A 21688-nucleotide genomic window follows, 5' to 3' on the forward strand; every position below is an offset into this window, starting at 1 on the left:
TTCTGAATTATCCTTTGTGTGAGACTGCATGTGCCAGACAGGTTCAGTTCAAACTTCTAATATTCTAATGTTTTATTGTTCATGTTGTCTCACATAATATTTCATTAACTGTGTCAATATTTCAGTGTGAGAACGAAGTCTTTCGCAACAGCACTGATATGTAAAACATTCTTGGTTTTCTTGCCGCATCAATTCGGAATAAGATCTCAAGCCTTAGATTTTTGAAAATTTTCAGATACTTCCAAATATACATTTTTGAGAATTTTTGTAAGTTACAAATGTTATGCTTAACTTATTTCATTGTAGATTAGCATATCTGAAGTACAGTTATTGTAAATTACTAACATATCATGTTGCATTAGTTTTCTTTTCTAACAGGAGTTTATATTGTCTGTATTCAATGTAAATTAACGTTATTGTTGAATGTGTTAGTGATTATTACATCAAAAATGTTTCAAAGAAACAGTAAATTTTATACCAAGTTATTCTGATATCTCACTTTGCCTGTCGATCACTGCAGTCCTTAAAATTTACTGGTAATATTTGTAGCATACAAGATCTATACACTAAAAGTGAACCAGCAAGCTTAGTTTAAAGTTATTTGTTTCATGTTAAGCAAAATATTACTGCAGCTCTGCTATGTATACTGTTTGTGCTAATCCCAGGTGTGACATGAGTTAGTAGTTGTTTGAAAGCTGCTGGAAATCATTCTAACTACTGAAAAGTGATTGGAAGTTGCCAGAAATGGGTGGGTTTGGATGGCTACCAAGAGTCATATACCACAAATGTCAAAGGTAACTCAAGTACTATCCTTGCCCGTGTATTGTCTCCTCTGCATGAAATACTGGAACTATCACTACTCACATACTTCACTGTGAGTGGGTTGGCAATGGTAAGTCTAGGTGCCCTGTACAGGGAACTCAGGATGGTGTACGCATCCCCCGAACAAACGAGTTTGAGGTGCTGTCTTCTACTTAAAATGAAACTGAGCCAGTGAGACTCACTTTATCTGTTGGAAACATATGATATCTTGTATCAGGAAGAGGCAAATGCAAAAGGGGAGGCATCTATTAATCATCAGCAGTTCAAAAATGCAGGGAAATGGCAGCAAGATATGGGAAGAACACCAATGTGCCCTCAGTGTTTTTGCCTGGGACTCATTCATCATGTCGATGAGACTATTATAGCAGCCACTAAGAGAACAAGATACAACAAACTGAAGATTATGGTGCATGTTGGGACAAATGAAGCCAGTTATCTGTGATTGCTAATGGAGTCGCAATGAAACTCAGAATATGCTGTCTCAGAACAGATCGTGGCCCCTGGTTCTGAGCTAAGTGGAAGACTTGAACCAGATACTGTGAAGATTCTGTGACAAGCTAGGCTGTGACTTCATAGACTTGCGCTATACGTTTGAGATCTTTAGCGTCCCTGTAAATGAGTCAGGTGTGCACTATACATTAAAGGCTGTTACCCAGGTAGCTGACTGTGTGTGTGTGGGGGGGGGGGGGGGGGGGGGGGGAGGGGGAGGGTGCACTTAGGTTGTTTTTATTTTTTAAATAGATTAGGTGACTCTCCAGCCAGTCAAGATTATGATAGCTGTAGGAGACCTGAAAATATCAGTGAAGATCCAAAGAAATCCCCCCCCCCCCCCCCAATCCTCCCAACACCACACAGGAGAGGATATTAAATTCCTAATGGTTAACTGCTGAAGCATTTGCAATTACGTGTCAGAGATTGAAACACTTATAAAACCCAGTGAAGCTCAGATAATACTGGGTACAGAAAGCTGGTTAAAACCTGGAATTGTCAGCAGCGAGATTTCTGGGAAAATTTATGTTTGAATCAAAGATGGAGATGGTGTAATTGTCACAGTGGACAAGAAACTAGAATTCACCAGATAAAAACTGAAGCTGCATGTGAGACGGTTAGGACAATACCCAGTATTAGGGGTGGATATAAAATTATAATTGTTCCTTCTATGGACTAGCAGACTCACCTGCTGACGTAACTGAAAACTTTAGAGGAAACCTCAGTTTGCTGGTAAGTAAGTTCATCAATCACACTGTATTACTGGAGGAGGCTGTAATTATCCAACAATCAACAGGAATAATTACTGTTTTGTTAGTGATAGTTGTGATGAGACATCCTAATAAACATTACTGTATGCCTCCCCCAAAAATTATCTAGAACAGATAGTTCAGAATCCCCCTCATGATGAAAAATGTACTGGATCTAATGAAAACTACTAGACCTGACCTTTTTGAGGATGTACACATTGAAACTGGTATCAGTGATCATGGGGCAGTTGTAGCAACAATGGTTACCAAAGTACAAAGGGCAAATAAAACAAGTAGAAAGATTTATAAGTTCAGTTAACTAAATAAAGAAGCATTAGTGTCATACCCCGATGAGGAACATGCAAATTTAGCTCAGGACAGACACATGTAAGGGAAATATGGCTCAAGTTTAAAAGAATACTTGACTATGCACTGGACATACAAGCACGTAGTAGAACAGTTCATGACTGGAAGAACTCTATACATACAGTCATGGTCAAATAAACTTCTAAAGTGAGACTGCAGTATAATAAGTGTAAAACAAACCATTTGGCTATAGACAGTGGGATACTGAATGAAATGCATTTGGCTGTCAAGAGAGCAACATGTGAAGCATTCACTGACTACTGGAGCAGAATACTATCAAAAAATCTTTCATAAAAACCGATGAAATTCTGATAGTATGTAAAGGCTGTTAGTGGCACCAAGGTTATTATTCAGACACTCTTGGATGAGACAGGAATTGAAATTGAAGATAGCAAAGCAAAAGCAGAAATGTTTAAATCTGTTTTCAAATTTTTATTTGAAAAGGAAATCCCAGGCGTAATGCCCCAATTTGATTCTCATATCACTGCAGGGACATGTGAAATAGGCATTAGTGCAGTGGCACTGGCAAAAAGCTGCAATAAATGAAACTGCATAAAACTCAAGGGTCTGGTGGAATGTGTACTAGATTTTATACAGAATTTTTTTAATCATAATATACTAAAGATCTTTTACACAAAAACTGTGCGCACTATTCGAAAGAAAGCATAGGTCACACCCATCTATAAAAAGAGCAGCAGACTCAAACAATGGAAAATTCAGGATGGAATGCAACAATATTACAAAACGGATAGTTGCTACTCACCATATAGTGGAAATGCTGTCACAGACAGGCACAACAAAAAGACCGTCACGAATAAAGCCAACTAGGCCTTCGTCAGAAATAGAAAACACACACACACACACACACACACACACACACACACATATATTCGACCCACACACTCATGACCAGTCTCTGGCTACTGATGCTAAACTGCCAGGGCAGCAGAAGTGATCCACAAAACTACCATCGGGTATTTTTTATTTCCTCTTGTTGGAGAACCTTAAAACATATTCTGATCTCAAATGTAATGAGGTATCTCAAATAGAATGACCTCCTCCACGGATTCCAAAAATATCGATCACGTGTAACCCAACTCGCACTTTTCTCACATGCCATCCTGAAAGCCATGCACGCAACAAGGTAGTCAGCTACATATAGTGTTTCTTTATGTCTGAAAGACTCAGTAAGGCACATTTGCTTATTATCAAAAATATGGTCATATGCACTATCAAGCAAGATTTGTGACTAGACTGAGGATTTCTTAGTGGGGAAGACACAGCATGTTTTCTTAAAATAAGAGTAATCTATAGACGTAAAGTAATCTCAGGTGTGTCCAGGGAAGTGTGTTACAGCCCCTACTGTTCATGTTACATATTAATGATCTTGCAGATAATAGTAATAGTAGCCTCAGATTTTTCACCGATAATTCAGTTATCCATAAGTAAGTATGATCTGAATAAAGGTAAACAAATATCCAATCAGATTTTGATAAGATTCCAAACTGGTGAGGAGATTGGAAATTCACTTTAAATGTTCAGAAAAGTATACTTGTGCATTTCACAAAACAAAAAAAAAACAAAAAAAATCTAGTATCTTACAACTATATTATCAACAAGTTACAGTTGGAATCTGTAAACTCATACAAATACCTGGGTGCAACACGTAGTAGTAGCATGAAATGTAAATGTCATAAAGGTTAAGTTGTAAGTACAGCAGGTAGCAGACTTCATTTCAGTGGTAGAATACTAAGAAAATGTAATTAGTCTACATAGTACAAATCACTTGTGCGACACAATCTAGAATATTGCTCAAGTTTGTGAGACCTGTACCAAATAGGACTAACAAGGAATATTGAATGAATACAAAGAAGGGCAGCATGAATGTTTACAAATTTGTTTTCTCATGGGATAGTGTTATGAAGGTTATGAAAGAACTGCACTGGCAGATACTTGAGAATAGATGCAAACTATCCTATAAAAGCCTATTTGGAATGTTTTTAGAACCAACTTTGTTATGAATCCAGGAAAATACTACAATTCCCTCTGTGTCATTCCCATAGACTAATTACAGCACACACAGTGGCAGTTAAGCAATCATTCTTCCCACACTCTATACATAAATCGAATGGAAGAAAGTCCTAATATCTGGTACTATGGGATGTACACTGCCATGGACTTGATAGTGGTTTGCAGAGTGTAGATGTAAATGTACGACTTAACAATGTTCTCACTGGGGTAGAAAATAAAAAAATAAAATTTTACTAGAACCAGAGCTCAGTAACCAATAACACAATCCACTTTAATCAACTTGACATACCAGTGATTAGTTAAGCTTCCACCAGACATCATTGTATCTACACCAGTTATTTTTCAAATCATCTGCAATGAGAAGACGACCAAATACAATGATCTGGCAGATGAGGTAAAAGCTATGTGGAGACTTAAGCCTGTCATTCCTATAGAAACATTGTGCACTGGCATTATACCATAATGGACTAGTGAAGAACCTACAGGACCTAAAACTGTATCCTTCACTCTGTTGGCAATTGCAGCAGCTGTTAAGAGTGAAGAGGGGGAGGATTTCCGGTCAGATGAGCGTAGCTTAACATCGTCATCATCATCCATAGCAACAAATGATGTAACAGAGGTCAGTATCATTGTGAACAGAAAGTAGTTAACAAGGTGAACAACAATGAGCAACACACTGATCAAATTATTCCCCTGAATACAAGTTCAAGATGGGTGTGAGGCATCGTTGCAGATTATCATCACTGTTGTTCAACTTGTATATAAAAAAATCAGTGTAGAAAGTGAAGGAAAATTTCTGAAAAGGAATGAATGTCAGGTGGAGCAGATTTGAACACTAAGGTTTGCAAACATAGCCCTTCTGGTGAGAGAAGATGAAGATTTAAAAGATCAATTGACAGGAATAGACACCATACCTGTTACAGAATATGACTTAAGCATAAACAAGAAAAATACATTAGCGATGGAGAGTAGCAGAAAGAAAAATGACTTGCCTAACATCAAAATAGGGACTGACACAGTAGTGGAAGTACTGGATGAATTCTCTTAACTTCAAAACAAGACTGCACAGGATGGCAGAAGCAAGGAAGACATCAAAGGTGGACTGATAGAGTCAAAGTATGCTTTCATTAATAAAAGCAACAATGTAGCAAAAGATAGATTGCCCATCAGCCACAGGCTTCACCAGAAGAAGAGAAACAGAGAAACACGCACCATTCATTCACACAAGCGAGCACACCTCATGCACACGTGACAGCAAACTCTGGCAGCTCAACCCAGAGTGCAACTATCACTTGGGATGGAAGCAGCAATCTGGAGGGGATAGGGAAAGGAAAGAACACTCTGGTGAAGCATGCGGGAACTAGAATGCCAACAGGCACAGAATCAGGAGGTTGTGGGGCAGGGAGGTGGGGAAATGGAGTGAAAAAGGAGAGGATTGCGGAAATATGGGTGGGTGCATTGGCAGAGGATGGCAAACAAAGAGGGTGGAAGACAAGAAAGGGGAGGAGGTGACAGGACATAGAGGGTGGAAACTGCTGGGCGGAGGGTATGGGGACAATATGTTACTATAGGTATCAGATTGAGTATGGAACTGAAGAAGTAGTTCCCAAAAATGGAACCTTTGGAGCATGGCATTGTATTGAAGTGAAATGTGAACCATTAGAAATCCAAAGAAGAAACTTGAAGAATTTGAAGTATGGTGCTATCAAAAAATGTTAAAAATTCAATAGACAGATAAAGTATGAAATTAAAAAGTACTATAAAGAATAAGTGAGGAAAGGAATCTATGGTAGACCATCAACAGAAGAAGGGACAGGTTAGTGAGAAATCTGTTACAGTGGCCAAGGAGAATTAATTTGGCACTAGAAGGAGTAGTAGAGGGTGTAACATCCTCATGTGGTATGGCAGATGGTAATCAACAAGAATACTAACAGCAATCATAGTGAATCATCACTAATGTTGCACATTAAATAAAATCCTCTGAGAGAGTGATATATGATGTCATGACACTTATCTTTCGTCGGCAGTAATTATCTAGGAGCTGTAATAACTGATCCGAGCTTTCTATAATTCAGGTATGAGTTTTTTGAGAAGACTGAAAACTAATTTTTTACTCTTGGCTTTTTGATTTATTATGATGTTTTCATGTATAATGACATTGAAATATCTGTTTTGGAACCACAAAGAAAAGTTTATACACACTACATCTCAACCTAGACTCAATCTTAACAACAGTTACATCAAGCAGAAAACAACTCTTCTACATGAAGCCTACGTTTCAATAGAATTTTCGCATCACTTGGTGCCATCACATGACCTAAGAAAATAATATAGCATAGATAAATTTTGAAATATTTGCAAGGATCTAAACACAAACAGTGATGTTTGTGCACAATGAAAAGTATAAATTCATTGTGAAATATAATTTATGTTAACTTTCATAATTATGTTTTTATTTACATTTGTTTAAATTAAACATAAAAGTATAAGCAAGACTGGTTTTCCAGAGGCAGGAGGGGAGAGGAGGATGAGTGAAGGGAGCAGAGGAGCAGAAAAGGAGAGAAGTAAAATAACTGTGGGTACATTGCTGGAACAGAAGGCTGTGTGGTGCTGGAGTGGGAACAGGGAATGGAACAGATGGGTGAAGGATAGTGACTAATGAAGATTGAGGCCAGGGGAGTTATCAAGATGTAGGGCATGTTGCAGGGAGAAGTTCCCACTTGCGCAATTCAGAAAATCTGATGTTGGTAGGAAGGAACCGGATGGCTGAGACTGTGAAGCAGTCATTGAAGTGAAGAATGTTGTGTTGGGTAGCATGCTCAGCAACTGGATGGTCCAGCTATCTCTTGGCCACAGTCTGTTGGTGGTCATTGGTGTGGACAGACAGCTCGTTGGTTGTCATGCCCCTGTAGAATGCAGCACAGTGGTTGCAGCTTAGTTGGTAGGTCACATGACTGCTTTTACAGGCAGCCCTACCTTTGATGGGATAGGTGAGGCTTGTGATGACTGGAGTAGGTGGTGGTTGGTGGATCTTGCATCTAGTCTATTACAGGGATATGAGTCATGAGGCAAGGGATCGGGAGCAGGGGCAGAGTAGGGATGGATGAGGATGTTATTTAGGTTCAGTGGGATGTTGAATACCACTGTGGGGAGGGGTGGGAAGGATAGTGGCTAGGACATTCCTTATTTCATGGCATGATGAGAGGTAGTAAAAACCCTGGTGGAGAATATGATTCAGTTGCTCCAGTCCTGGATGATACTGAGTCAGAAGGGGAGTGCTCCTTTGTGGCTGGACAGTGGGACTTTGGGAAGTGGTGGCTGACTGGAGACATAAGGCACAAGAGATCTGTTTCTGTGCAATGTTGGGAGGGTAATTTTGGTCTGTGAAGGCCATACTGAGACCCTTCTGAAACCCAAACTGTGATTTGCTAAAGAGACTATAGTTGCTGTGGTGAGATACTATTCTACAATAAATCACCTCAAAAATTCTGGAACATGATGTCAGCAGTGAATTGTAACTGAACCTTTCTGCTTCTTCCCTAATACTGTCCTGAGTATTTGATTTTATTATAAGATAAATTGCACGATATGGCCATTTGTATGTCAAAGAAACTATTTGTCATGATGTATTAGTGCACAATCAGCTAATGTGTACAGAGATTCCAAGAGGAACCACAACTGAGTCCTTCATTGCTGTACAGGTATTAAATAGACAAGGGAAAGGAACACATCATGTAATACCAAGTATCCAAACTCCTCCCCACAGTGGTATTCAACATCCCACTGAACCTACATAACATCCTCATCCATCAGCTTTGTCAAAACTGATCAACTCATGAACAGTTGACAAGCAGCTTACTATAAATGTGTTCTTGCTCTCCAGAGAAAAATTTCAAAGTACAAATTGTGAAACCACAGAAATAAGACTATTGCTGTATATACGTGTGCTTACATACCATGTTCAGTTACTGTTGGTCACCATCAAAGTAGGATTAGTCCGAATATACATGCTTCTGCTTTCATGCCTTACACTGCTCAAAACATTTATGCCTGTTATTTTAAACAAATAACAATAATGGTAATTCCTGGCTGGAGTAATACATAAAACAAGGAAAAGGCAGCTACTCATCTGTATTGGATCAATGTGTGGAACACAGAAACAAATAACAGGACACAGCATTCACAACAACTTTTGAGTACTAACTCTTTTTCTAGCAACAATACACAAATTCAACACACAACCACACTGAAACACAAACACTCACTCCCGTGGCCACAGTGGCAGATACAGAAAAAACTCAAGGAGGGGTCACTAAGGATATCTTGAGCTATCTTTACCTTTACCATAAAAAAAAGTCGATCCTCTTTCATTGTCAACCTCAGCAATGTCTTTGTAGGCCGCAATGTTGAAAAATTCCTTTCTATTGTAGCGACAGATGCAGGTAGACAAGCAAACATTTTGTACTGCATGTGCAAAGTAGGATAGTCAGATTTAGGACAAACAGACAACGCTTGCATAAGAGAATCACGATCATTAAGGGTTTTTATGCTCGTTTGCTTGTATTGAAGAATCTCTCCCATTACTCTGTTTTCAATCACAAAACAGTAGAATATTTGCAACTTTTCTTGAACCAATGGCAGACATAATAATGTATTTAGATCACTAGAATGGCTGCAACTTTTCTCATAGGTATGTGTTAGCTATCTATGTGCCAGGCAGAATCATATAAAATATGACGCAGATGTGCGTGCTACATAGGAAAGTACAAGTACTTGAAAACTTGATTCAGTTGAGTCAACTGATGAAAGAAACAAACAAATAGCATGCAGGCTGACTGGCGGGGGCTACGCGGGTGGCAATGCGGGCAGCCCCGCAAGGGGAGGGGAAGTGCCCCGCATGGCCCCCCATGTGTACCCGCAACTGCGTGGCCACAGCAGACATCCAAATGCAAGAGTCTTGCCATGGCCACAGGAGTGCGCGTTTGGGTGTCTGTGTGGTTGTATATCTGAATGTGTGTAGTACTGCAACAAAAAGAGCTAGTGTTGGAAACCAGGTGTGAATGCTGTTTTCTGTTATTTTTGATGAAACTATGCAGGAGCTTGCATTTGTGCCTTACAACACAGTGGAAGAACATGTCTGTATTGCTTATCCACTGATGCCAAGTTAGTTGTGGTTGATTAAATATGTCACAGCCTAATAGTTCCTTAGTAAGGTGAAAAGCCTCATTTATTCTAGGTCAAGGTAGTATCTACGCTCCTTGTAAAGCTCACAATTTTTGCCTCATCATTTGTTTTATAAGACTTTAGTATAGTTTCTCTACTGAACTATGCTAATGTTACTTGTTGTACAGTTTTGAATAAGATACTGATGCAGTGCATTATACACACTAGCTAGATTGCATTTCACATGTTTTAGTAGAATCAGAATCAGAATCGCAATTTTTCACAGCCATTGACCACATACTTAGAATAGGCTTACTTGATAGTATCAGGTAATATCAAGCTACAATTGCACATAAATTATTACAATTAATCTTTACAATGCACGTACAGATTAACTATCTTATATACAGCTATAATTCTAAATGTTAATGTCAATATTGTCCATATCATAGAGGTCTTTCACAATGGTTAATGGGTTTTTTGTCAGCCAGTCACACAATTTTGTTTTGAATTTTTTGAAAGCCAAGAATCGAGCAGTGAGAGGCAACTTGTTAAAAATTTTGAGGGCATTTACTTTATGGGAGTTTCCTGTTATAGCTAGCCTGTGCCTTGATGTCAATTTTTGCCTATTTCTACTGTAATGTTTGTGTCTTGTTTCCCTTAAAATACATTCCTTAATGCTGTTCTTGACAAAGAGTGCAGACTCACAAACGTACAGCTTAAGCCAGGTAAAAAGAGAGCGACAGTGCTCTTTAGGGCCAGCCTTGTAATATGTAGACAACTTTTTCTTGGACTTCAAAAATGTTGCACATATGAGGAGTATGTCCCCATATGAGAAGGCTTAATGAGACGTGTAACTGAAAGAGCCCAAAGTATGCCATACAGATATAATTATTACTGGCTATTTCTCTCAGTTTTCATATCAGATAGGACATTTGTGAGGTCTTTTTACAGACTTGATTGATACGTTCTTCCCAACTGAGTCTAGCATCAATATGTATTCCTAAAAGTTTGGCACATGTATTTTCTATCTCCTTAGTCAAGCTGAACATAAAGTTTCGAGTTTTGTTTGGATTACAGACAAGTTTATTGGCTGCAAACAAGTTCAGTGCAGAGTCAAGAGTTTCTTGCAAGATCTTATTAAGGCTTGAGATGTCATGATGTGAAGAAAGTAAAGCTGAATCATCAACATTGCAGATTACAGACTGTGATGCACAATGGGGCAGGTCATTGATAGACACAATGAAAAAAATGGGGGAGGGCGGGGGGCAAGGACCGAGCCCTGCGGTACACCTGTGCCGATTTCTACTAAGGGGGGAATGTCTACTTCTAATTAAGACAAACAGTCTTCTGTTGGTCAGGTAGGAAGAAGTTACCACCAACATAGATTTCTGTACACCACAATACTACAATTTTGTCAGTAATATGTTACAAGGAATGCAGTCAAAAGCTTGACTTCAATTTCACAAAACAAGAGACACCATCTTCTTATTTTTGAACGCAGTTAAAGTTTGGTCAACAATTTCTGGAACAGCTGGAGTAGTATTTTCACATGGCTGAAATTCATATTGACTGTTGCATAAAATGGCATGTTTTTCAAAGTAATTACTTAACTGAATGTACACGAGTGACTCAAATATTTTTGAGAGTATTGGCACAATAGAAAACAGTTTTCATAAAATGTAACAGAATATTGTACAGATGCATTTTATTTATCACCCATATGGTGTGTGCACTGCATACTTCCTTAGTCCTCATTCTGGTTGCTGCCCAAAAGGCTGAACTGAAAATGAATAACTTTGGCTAGGCCAGCAAGGTTCTGAGAGGAACCACTACGTAATCCTTTATTGTTGTACAGTAACTATAATAAGGAAAAGGTTATTTAATGTGAATAAATATATTCAAATCAAAAGTTTTTTCATATACTTCCTACCTGATACTCTTAAGAAATAAACATATTTTAATTATGTATTTGCCACTGTTCTGTCACTCTTGAGATTACACCAACCAAAATAAACAAGAAAAATATGTCATTTATTACTTAAATGAGGATGGATCAAACTTATCTAACAGCAGAGACACTGAGCAACAGAAAGGTGTGTAAAAAGGCACAGGGATTCACTAAACTATCAACACGAATTTTGTTTGGAAACTTGGAAGTTTATTCTCCTCCTCTACCAGTGTGTGTGTGTGTGTGTGTGTGTGTGTGTGTGTGTGTGTGTGTGTGTAATACATTTCGATATTTCCTTTGAACACAGTTCCTTGTCCGGTGAAGTAGAAAGTCTATGATATATCACAGTGACAATTTTTCAAAGAAGTAAATAGTTACAATCATAATGGTAATAATAATAATAATAATAATAATAATAATAATAAAGGGAAAAGAATAGGCCTTCGGTATGTTCTGCCAGTCGTAAAAGGCGACGAAAAGAACAAATCACTAATAGGGCTAACCCCCCTTTTAGTGAGATTAGTTGGTTCATGACAGAACTAATGAAGCCTTGGACAAGCGCTGTCATGGTCGGGGACGACGCTTGAACCCTATGCCCGTCCACAATGGTAACGACACTGCTAGCCACACGGAAAATGATTTAAATCCAAATAGAGGTATTTTGCAGGATATGCTTCCTGCAACCACTCTAGGAGGAAAACAAAGACAGAGGATGAGATGGTCAGATGAAGTTAAACACCACCTCATGTTCTGTTATTACCAAGCAACAAACTTAGGAACAAACACAACTGGATACAGATCACAAGTATACACAACATTTATTACCAGATACCCAGAATTAAAACGACTAGCTGATCAGATCCGTGTAATAATAAAAAATAACAGGATACCCCAGTCAGAATTAGAAAACATCAAACAACAAGCACAACAAATACTAGAACAAAATAATGTGCAATCAGAAGAAGAAGAAAATACAGTAATGGACTCAAACATCCCAGAGCAAACAAACAAAGAACAACATGCATCAATTAAACAATCAGAGGAATATGAAATCTTAAGACAGCCAACAGAACAAGCACAAATAGAACATGAAGTGACACACATGTTAGATATAGAAGAAAAATTTCAGCTGACATATATAGAATACAAAGACACAAATACAGATATTAGACCATTCTTGCATAGACCACCAAATAACCCACAAGTCGAAACAACAATAACAACTATCAACACAATCATACCGGTACACAACAAAATAAATGAAAATACAACTATGGAAGAGTTACAACTACTGATTTATATAGGAGCACTCACTACACTAAATATACACACTAGGCAGAGATCAGAACCAACCAAGACACAGAAGAAACCCACAAAACCAGCATGGCAACACAGGTTACAGATCAGAATAGAAAAACTGAGAAAAGACATCGGACAGCTAACACAATTTATAAGAAATGAAATATCAGACAAAAAACGAAAAAAGTTAGGTAAAATCTCACAACAAGAAGCGATGGAGCAGTTAGATGAAAAGAAGCAGAAATTACAAGCATTGGCCAAACGACTTAGAAGTGAAAATAGAAGGAAACAAAACCAAACATTCAACACAAACCAAAAGAAATTTTACCAGACAATAGATAACACACACATTAAAATAGACAATCCACCAAACATAACAGACATGGAACACTTCTGGAGCAACATATGGTCAAACCCGGTACAGCATAACAGGCATGCACAGTGGATACAAGCAGAAACAGATACATACAAGATGATACCACAAATGCCTGAAATGATAATTTTGCAACATGAAGTCACCCAAGCAATTAATTCTACTCACAATTGGAAAGCCCCTGGAAAAGATAAAATAGCAAATTTCTGGCTAAAGACATTCACCTTAACACATTCACATCTAACTAAATTATTTAACAGTTACATTGCAGACCCATACACATTCCCTGATACACTTACACATGGAATAACTTATCTGAAACCTAAAGATCAAGCAGACACAGCAAACTCAGCTAAATATCGCCCCATAACATGCCTACCAACAATATACAAAATATTAACTTCAGTCATTACACAGAAATTAATGACACATACAACACAGAACAAAATTTTAAATGAAGAACAAAAAGGCTGTTGCAAAGGAGCACGAGGATGTAAAGAGCAACTGATAATAGATGCAGAGGTGACATATCAAGCTAAAACTAAACGAAGGTCGCTACACTACGCATACATTGATTACCAAAAAGCTTTTGATAGTGTACCCCACTCATGGTTACTACAAATATTGGAAATATACAAAGTAGATCATAAATTGATACAGTTCCTAAACATAGTAATGAAAAATTGGAAAACCACACTTAATATCCAAACAAATTCAAATAATATCACATCACAGCCAATACAGATTAAGCGTGGAATATACCAAGGAGACTCATTAAGTCCTTTCTTGTTCTGCCTTGCTCTGAACCCACTATCCAACATGCTAAATAATATAAATTATGGATACAATATTACTGGAACATACCCACACAAAATCACACATTTGCTATACATGGATGATCTACAACTACTGGCAGCAACAAATCAACAACTCAACCAATTACTAAAGATAACAGAAGTATTCAGCAATGATATAAATATGGCTTTTGGAACAGACAAATGTAAGAAAAATAGCATAGTCAAGGGAGAACACACTAAACAAAAAGATTACATATTGGATAACCACAGTGACTGCATAGAAGCGATGGAAAAAACAGATGCCTATAAATATCTAGGATACAGGCAAAAAATAGGAATAGATAATACAAATATTAAAGAAGAACGCAAAGAAAAATATACACAAAGACTAACAAAAATACTGAAAACAGAATTGACAGCAAGAAACAAGGCAAAAGCTATAAATACTTATGCTATACCAATATTGACCTATTCATTTGGAGTAGTGAAATGGAGTAACACAGAACTAGAAGCACTCAATACACTTACACAATCACAATGCCACAAATATAGAACACATCACATACATTCAGCAACAGAAAGATTCACATTAAGCAGAAAGGAAGGAGGAAGGTGATTTATCGACATAAAAAACCTACATTATGGACAGGTAGACAATTTAAGAAAATTCTTTATAGAACGAGCAGAAACTAGCAAAATACACAAAGCAATCACTCATATAAATACATCGGCTACACCACTACAATTTCATAACCACCTCTACAACCCTTTAGATCACATAACATCAACAGATACGAAGAAAGTACATTGGAAAAAGAAAACATTACACGGCAAGCACCCGTATCATCTAACACAGCCACACATAGATCAAGACGCATCCAACACATGGCTAAGAAAAGGTAATATATACAGTGAGACAGAAGGATTCATGATTGCAATACAGGATCAAACAATAAACACCAGATATTACAGCAAGCATATTATTAAAGATCCCAATACCACAACAGACAAATGCAGACTTTGCAAACAACAAATAGAAACAATAGATCACATCACAAGCGGATGTACAATACTAGCAAATACAGAATACCCCAGAAGACATGACAATGTAGCAAAAATAATACATCAACAACTTGCCATACAACATAAACTAATAAAACAACACGTTCCCACATACAAGTATGCACCACAAAATGTACTGGAGAATGATGAATACAAATTATACTGGAACAGAAACATTATAACAGATAAAACAACACCACATAACAAACCTGACATCATACTCACCAATAAAAAGAAGAAATTAACACAACTAATCGAAATATCCATACCCAATCCAACAAATATACAGAAGAAAACAGGAGAAAAAATTGAAAAATACATCCAACTGGCTGAGGAAGTCAAGGACATGTGGCATCAGGATAAAATTAACATTATACCAATTATACTATCAACTACAGGAGTCATACCACACAATATCCACCAGTACATCAACACAATACAGCTACATCCAAACTTATATATACAACTACAGAAATCTGTAATTATTGATACTTGTTCAATGACCCGAAAGTTCCTAAATGCAATGTAACATATACTGTACAGTGAAAAAGAAGTCACACTTGATCAAGGTCTGCGTCACTTTCCATTTTTAACCAGACATAATGTCTGAGACAGGAAAGAATAATAATAATATGAAGACTACAGTTTGTTCTGATAAATTAACTTCACACATCTCACACAGTTACGCTCATCATTTCCCTTCTGTCAACTTCTAACACTTAAGCTTTGTGCCATGGTAATTTAAATAACTTGTATTGCTATCAATAGTTTAAACCCTTTGGTTTTTTATAGTGTATGAAAAGTACACTGCATTAGCACTTAGAAGTAGTACTTACTGTCCAGGATTACGGTCAGGCCGTATGCTGCTCAAACAGCTGATGCTGTACCCAGTACATTCACGGCACACTGTGCATACCATGCACTGATCATGTTTCCATTTGTGTGTACCTGGAGGGCACATTAACTCTTGTGCATCTTCCCAATCCAGATCATCTTCATCCACTTCCTCTTCTGCTGCTGTCTCCATAGCTGTCACCATTGGAACTGTGAAAACAGCAAAGAATAAAACTATAAAACAAAAGTCCATTACACATTAGGAACTGATATCTTACTTCTGAAGATAAAGTAACACATATACCTTGGTCACATACGGAAACTCACCTTCCTTAACTTGGGCAGCAAAATCGCGACCACACTGGCCTTTGTTATTTATTCCAAATGTGTAAATGTGGCCTTTGTTTGTTAATACAACAGCATGTGCTTTACCTAAGGCCACTTGAGTTACGTGCACATCCTTCAGTTCTGTCACAAGTCCTTGAACAAAAGAAATTTTATATTTATAAATGAAAGTATTTCTTGATATGAAAATACATGTAGAACGTCCTAGGTGAAATAAAAACACTAGAAGAAGTACAGCTAACAACTTACCCTATAGCTGAGGTGCTGAGTGATTGACAGTCTTGTACACAAGACTGAAAACATTGCTGAACTATCAGACAGTATTCTCCTTCCGAGACAACTAATACGCATTCACATAAATTTCAAAAGGTATAAACCAAAATGAGGATAGGCAAGCACTCACCTGTAGCTGAGTGATGTGTCATACATAAACGGAAAGGTGGTTGTCATATATAAACAGAAAAGAGGTAATTGAGGACATGGTTGTGTTTTTCAAGGATTGAGTAATACTGAACAATAGTAGTTCTGATTGTAGTCTGGTTCACAGCTGTAACAGATTTGTTGGTGTCACAGGAAGAAATGACACAGAAAATCAATTTCTTGACTAGCTAGTAAGGATATTTTCTATATGTTAATGGTTTGACTAGTTTATCAGCAGCTACAGATAACTTTGCCTCCCATTAGCTCCTTACTCCATCCATCGTCAGCACATCAAACCCCCTCCAAGTTGTCACATCTGTTTCTTCTCTCCCAATATCCATCAACCAAGGCAAGCACTCATGAGCGTGTTTGGATGCTTGTGTGACTAAGTTTACACACTTAAATAGGAAAATGATTGCTAACTTGAAAGTTCCTTAAATGCTCTGTAGAATGGTGTCTGTTTGTGTACCAAGTATCAAACAGTTATGTATGTGCAGTTGCCTTTTCTCATACATGCCTATTCATTCTTATTCTAGAATTTCCATTCCTGTAAAATAAAAGTGTGGGCTTTTACAGCATTTTTAAATTCAGTGCCCATCAGCCTTGCCTTAGTCATTCCTTTTTCAACAAATCATGGACTGAAAAGCTTCTCTGTGACAAATAATACTGGTAAGTCTAATTCATGTACATGTGTGCCCTCCCCGCTTTCAGCCCCCCCCCCCTCCCCCCCTCCCCCCTCCCCCCCCCCCCCCCCCCCCACACACACACTAAAAAATTAGCTAGGCTAGTCAGCAGATGTGGTTAACTGGCAAATAAATACAAGACTCCAATTACTGCATTTCCTCTGTTTAACTCCAGTACTACTGAAGGAGGCAATGCGCAAGCGGGGGGAAACTTAGAGAGAAAGGAGGCATTGATCATCTGATAGCTGGCCAGCAAATTAAGAGTTATCGTTCAGTATGTTTGAAATGGGTGACTCTGGTTCTGTCCAAGGAAGCTATGAGAATATGGAGGAGGTGCCCATTTGACAATAAAGAGCAAGTGGAATTTCACGATGCATGTTGTGTACTTGTAAACTGGAAAAGTACTTTTTCTGAGGACATTATACTGCTTGTAATCATAAAATAATTTATGTTTCACAGTATCAAAATTATGTAATTGCTAGATTATGAATCCAAAGGTCTGGGGATCAATCCTTATTTGTTCTAAATACTTACTCTATTAATAATCATTCCTGTCGCCTCTTGCAATGATTTCAGGATGAAAATAGCTTTGCATATTTACGTCAAAATGTGTAGCAGTTGTTTTGAAAAATGAAGAACCAATGTTTTTCCTTTGCAGAAAGAATTATTATTTATGACATGAGAGTCACTGCACATTTGATGTCAGTAACATATTTTATTTTAATACAATTTCCAGAGCCAATAATTATTTTTCCTTGTCACATCGAAAAATATGTGAACCCAGCTTTGCAAGAAAGCAACAACAGTGTCCACACCACTGTTTTCATCCAAGATTGTGCAACACCACATGTCACTTGTCAGATAAAAGATTTGCTTCAAGAAACATTCAGTATCAACTGAATCATCTCTAGGCAATTTCAAGATGTGTGCCTTCTGAGATCCCCTAACATAAACCCATGTGACCACTGGCTGTGTGGATATCTAAAAGATGGCGTCTACTGGAATATCTGAACTCTTCTGATCTGAAGGATATCACACAATGACATATCACTCTGATTACATCGGGTATGCTACAAGCAGCTGTAGAGTATGCTGTGTTATGGATGCAACATGTTTCTGTGTCAGGAGACCATTTTCAACACACGTTAACTTGTAACTATATCCTAATAAACATGACAGAACCATTGTTATCATATGTGTGATCATTTCTCCCATTTTTCTGTATCTGCACCACTTTCTGACTGCCTACGGTGCCCTATTTTCACCTGGTGGCAGAAAGTGGAACTATTATTTTTCATCATATTCCACGAGTGCAGTGATTAATAAACATACCTAAGATGTTTCTGCATCCTCCGATGTACACAGCCTGCACTGCAGCACTTGGATCATAGTCAGTTTAATTATAACCACCTAGTATGTATGAACTGCCCCAATTTAAACAAACTCAATGCAAACGTGAGTTATGTAGACACTAGTGTCAGTGGCACTGAAAACTAGCTAAGTACGCTAAAATTTAACAAGGCTTCAGAGACTGATGAAATCACTGTCAGATTCTATACAGAATTTGCAGCTGAGTTAGTTCTAATTATAATAAAAGTTTTGAATAGCCATTGGCCCAAAACACGTACACACTTTGGGGCAGGTTTTAATTAAATGTAATACTTATCTTGAAGTGTGTGGTTACTACTAAGTCTCATTCATTCTAGAGTATTCAGCAACATGTAAAAAGACAGAAAAATCTCTTCACAATTTAGAAACACAAGTATTACAGTAAGAGCACAGTATTTGCTAAGTCCTCTCAGGTTCACCTAACATGTTTTGAGTAAACAATGAACTTGGCCTTGCACAGAATAGAGAGAGCACTCTCCAACTCTAGCTTATACTTTCTTTATTGCAAGGTACTGATGGTTTGAAAGATAATATGTGTGATTTTTTTCACGGAAACAATAATTTCTCCCTTTATAGCATTTCTATTCTCTACAATAGCTGCTTGCTGATTCCCACAAGCTGATAAGGGAGAAATTAACCTCACAATGATTACCCACTTTGAATTCATCCTTGCATCCATATTCTCCCTCTTCAATGGTGAATATTAAGAACAAACAGATGGCTTTGTTATAGGTTGTGGCAAACTTATGCAAGAGGATTTCACAGAAAAAGCTATGGAGAAAGCTTTAACAGATAAACTGATGACACATTTGTAGTGTGGCCACATGTGAGTGAAAGGTTTCAAGTGTTTCTCCAATATCTAAACTCCCTGCATTCTAGCATCACATTCACTATGGAGAGGGAAGACAATGGCAAACTCTGTTGGATGATCTAGTCAAGTGCAAAGTGGATGGCATGATGAAACACAGTGTGTGCAGGCAAGCCACTAACACTGATGTGTGTCTACCAAAAACAATATTTCATGCAAATGTGGTAAGGCATGCGTCAGGAACACTGTGCAGGCAATTGAATAAAGGTGCTAGGAGCACAGGAGAAACACCATACTCAAGCAACAAACAACATCTGTGGTTGCGGAACATTGTATAACGCTAGGGGATTCAATTAAATATGAACAAGTGGAAGTGATCAGACAGATCTTATAATTTTGGGATTGTGTTCTGAAGGAGCCTGTTGAAATATAAATGGGCAACAACTGTGTAGAGGCAGTGGCTTCACTCTAAGTAAGGCATGGGACCCAGTGCTCAGCCAACTGAAGTCACAATGTCAGCTGAGAGTGACTTCTGCACCTGACAGGGATAGAGGAAGGACTGAGGGACTGGGGCTCAAGACCAACACTCTGCACTCACATCTTACCCACCACTCAATCCAATATGGCATGCAGCTGGTGTGTGAGGGAAGGGGTGGAAAGCAATAAGAATATAAAGGAGGTGCGATGGAAAAAAATGAAATTATTGTATGGCATTGCTGGCCAGGAGGCCCCATCCAGGGAAGTTCAGCCACCGAGTGCAAGTCTTATTGCAGTCGATGCTACATTGGGCAACTCGTGTGCTGGTGATGATGATGAAATGATGATGAGGACAACACAACACCCAGTCCACAAGTGGAGAAAATCACCAACCTGGCCAGGAATCGAACCCGGGCCTGCTGCATGGGAGGCAAGCACATTACCAGTCAGCTAAGCAGGCAGATGGTGTGATGGATAGACATCTGCACTCTGCAAACCACTGTGAAGTGCATGGCAGATGGTATGTTCCATTGTACCAGTTATTACGGTTTTTTCCCATTCCTTTCTTGTATGGAATGGTTGTTTAAATGCTTATATGTGTGCAATTAACCTAATCTTGTCTTCACAATCCTTATGGGAGCAATAGATTGGGGGTTGTAGTATAGAGTTGTCATTTAAAGAAGATTCTTGAAATTTTGTAAGTTGGCTTTCTTGGGATAGTTTACACCTATCTTCAAGAGTCTGCCAGTTCAGTTTCTTCAGCATCTCTGTGACACTCTCCAATGGATCAAACAAACATTTAGCTACTTGTGCTGCCCTTCTTTGTATATGTTCAATATCCCCTGTTAGACCTACTTCGTACGGGGCCCAAACACTTGAGAAATAGTCTAGGATGGGTGGCTTGAGTGGTCTGCAACCAATTTCCTTTGTAGACTAGTTGCATTTTCCCAGTATTCTATCAATAAACCAAAGTCTACTAACAGCTTTATCCATGACTGAGCCTATGTGATAGTTCCATTTCATGTTCCTACTGAGAGTTACACCCAGGTATTTGTATGAGTTTACCGATTTCAACTGTGGCTCAGTGACATTATAGTAGTAGGATACTAGATTTTTTTGTTTTGTGACATGCACAATTTTACATTTCTGAACATTTAAAGTGAATTGCCAATTTTTGCACCACTTTGAAATCTTTCCAACATCTGACTGAATATTTGGGCACCTTTTTTCAGACAGTACTTCATTAATAGATAACTGCTTTATCTGCAAAAAGTCTGAGGCTATTATTAACATTGTCCAAAGGTCATTAATATACAACGTGAACAGCAATGGTCCCAACACACATTCCTGGGGCACACCCGTAGTTATTGCTACATCTGCTGATGATTATCCGTTCAAGATACCTTGCTGAATCCTTCCTACCATAAAATCCTCAATCCAGCCACAAATTTTGCTTGATATCCCATATGATCATACTTTTAAAAATAAGTGTATGTGATACTGAGTCAAATGCTTTTCAGAAATAATGAGATACTGCATCTACATGATTGTCTTGTCTTAAAGTTTTCAGTATCTCATGGAAGAAAAGTGAGAGTTGGATTTCACACCATCTATTTTTTCAGAATCCATG

The 21688-nt window shown here is 38.0% G+C and overlaps 1 protein-coding gene across 1 annotated transcript in view; it reads right to left on the reverse strand.

Moving 5' to 3' along the window:
* Positions 1-21688, reverse strand: part of LOC124795865 (E3 ubiquitin-protein ligase MYCBP2-like) — a 145577-nt gene that overhangs the window by 32719 nt on the left and 91170 nt on the right. The window contains exons 11-12 of the mRNA XM_047259947.1: positions 16264-16416; positions 15939-16146 (exon numbers count right to left, since the gene is read on the reverse strand). Coding sequence (XP_047115903.1) covers positions 15939-16146; positions 16264-16416 — 361 coding nt within the window. The remainder of the gene's footprint in view (positions 1-15938; positions 16147-16263; positions 16417-21688) is intronic.

The sequence above is a fragment of the Schistocerca piceifrons genome, chromosome 4 (genome assembly GCF_021461385.2).
Source record: "Schistocerca piceifrons isolate TAMUIC-IGC-003096 chromosome 4, iqSchPice1.1, whole genome shotgun sequence".
In the NCBI taxonomy this organism is placed as follows: domain Eukaryota; kingdom Metazoa; phylum Arthropoda; class Insecta; order Orthoptera; family Acrididae; genus Schistocerca; species Schistocerca piceifrons.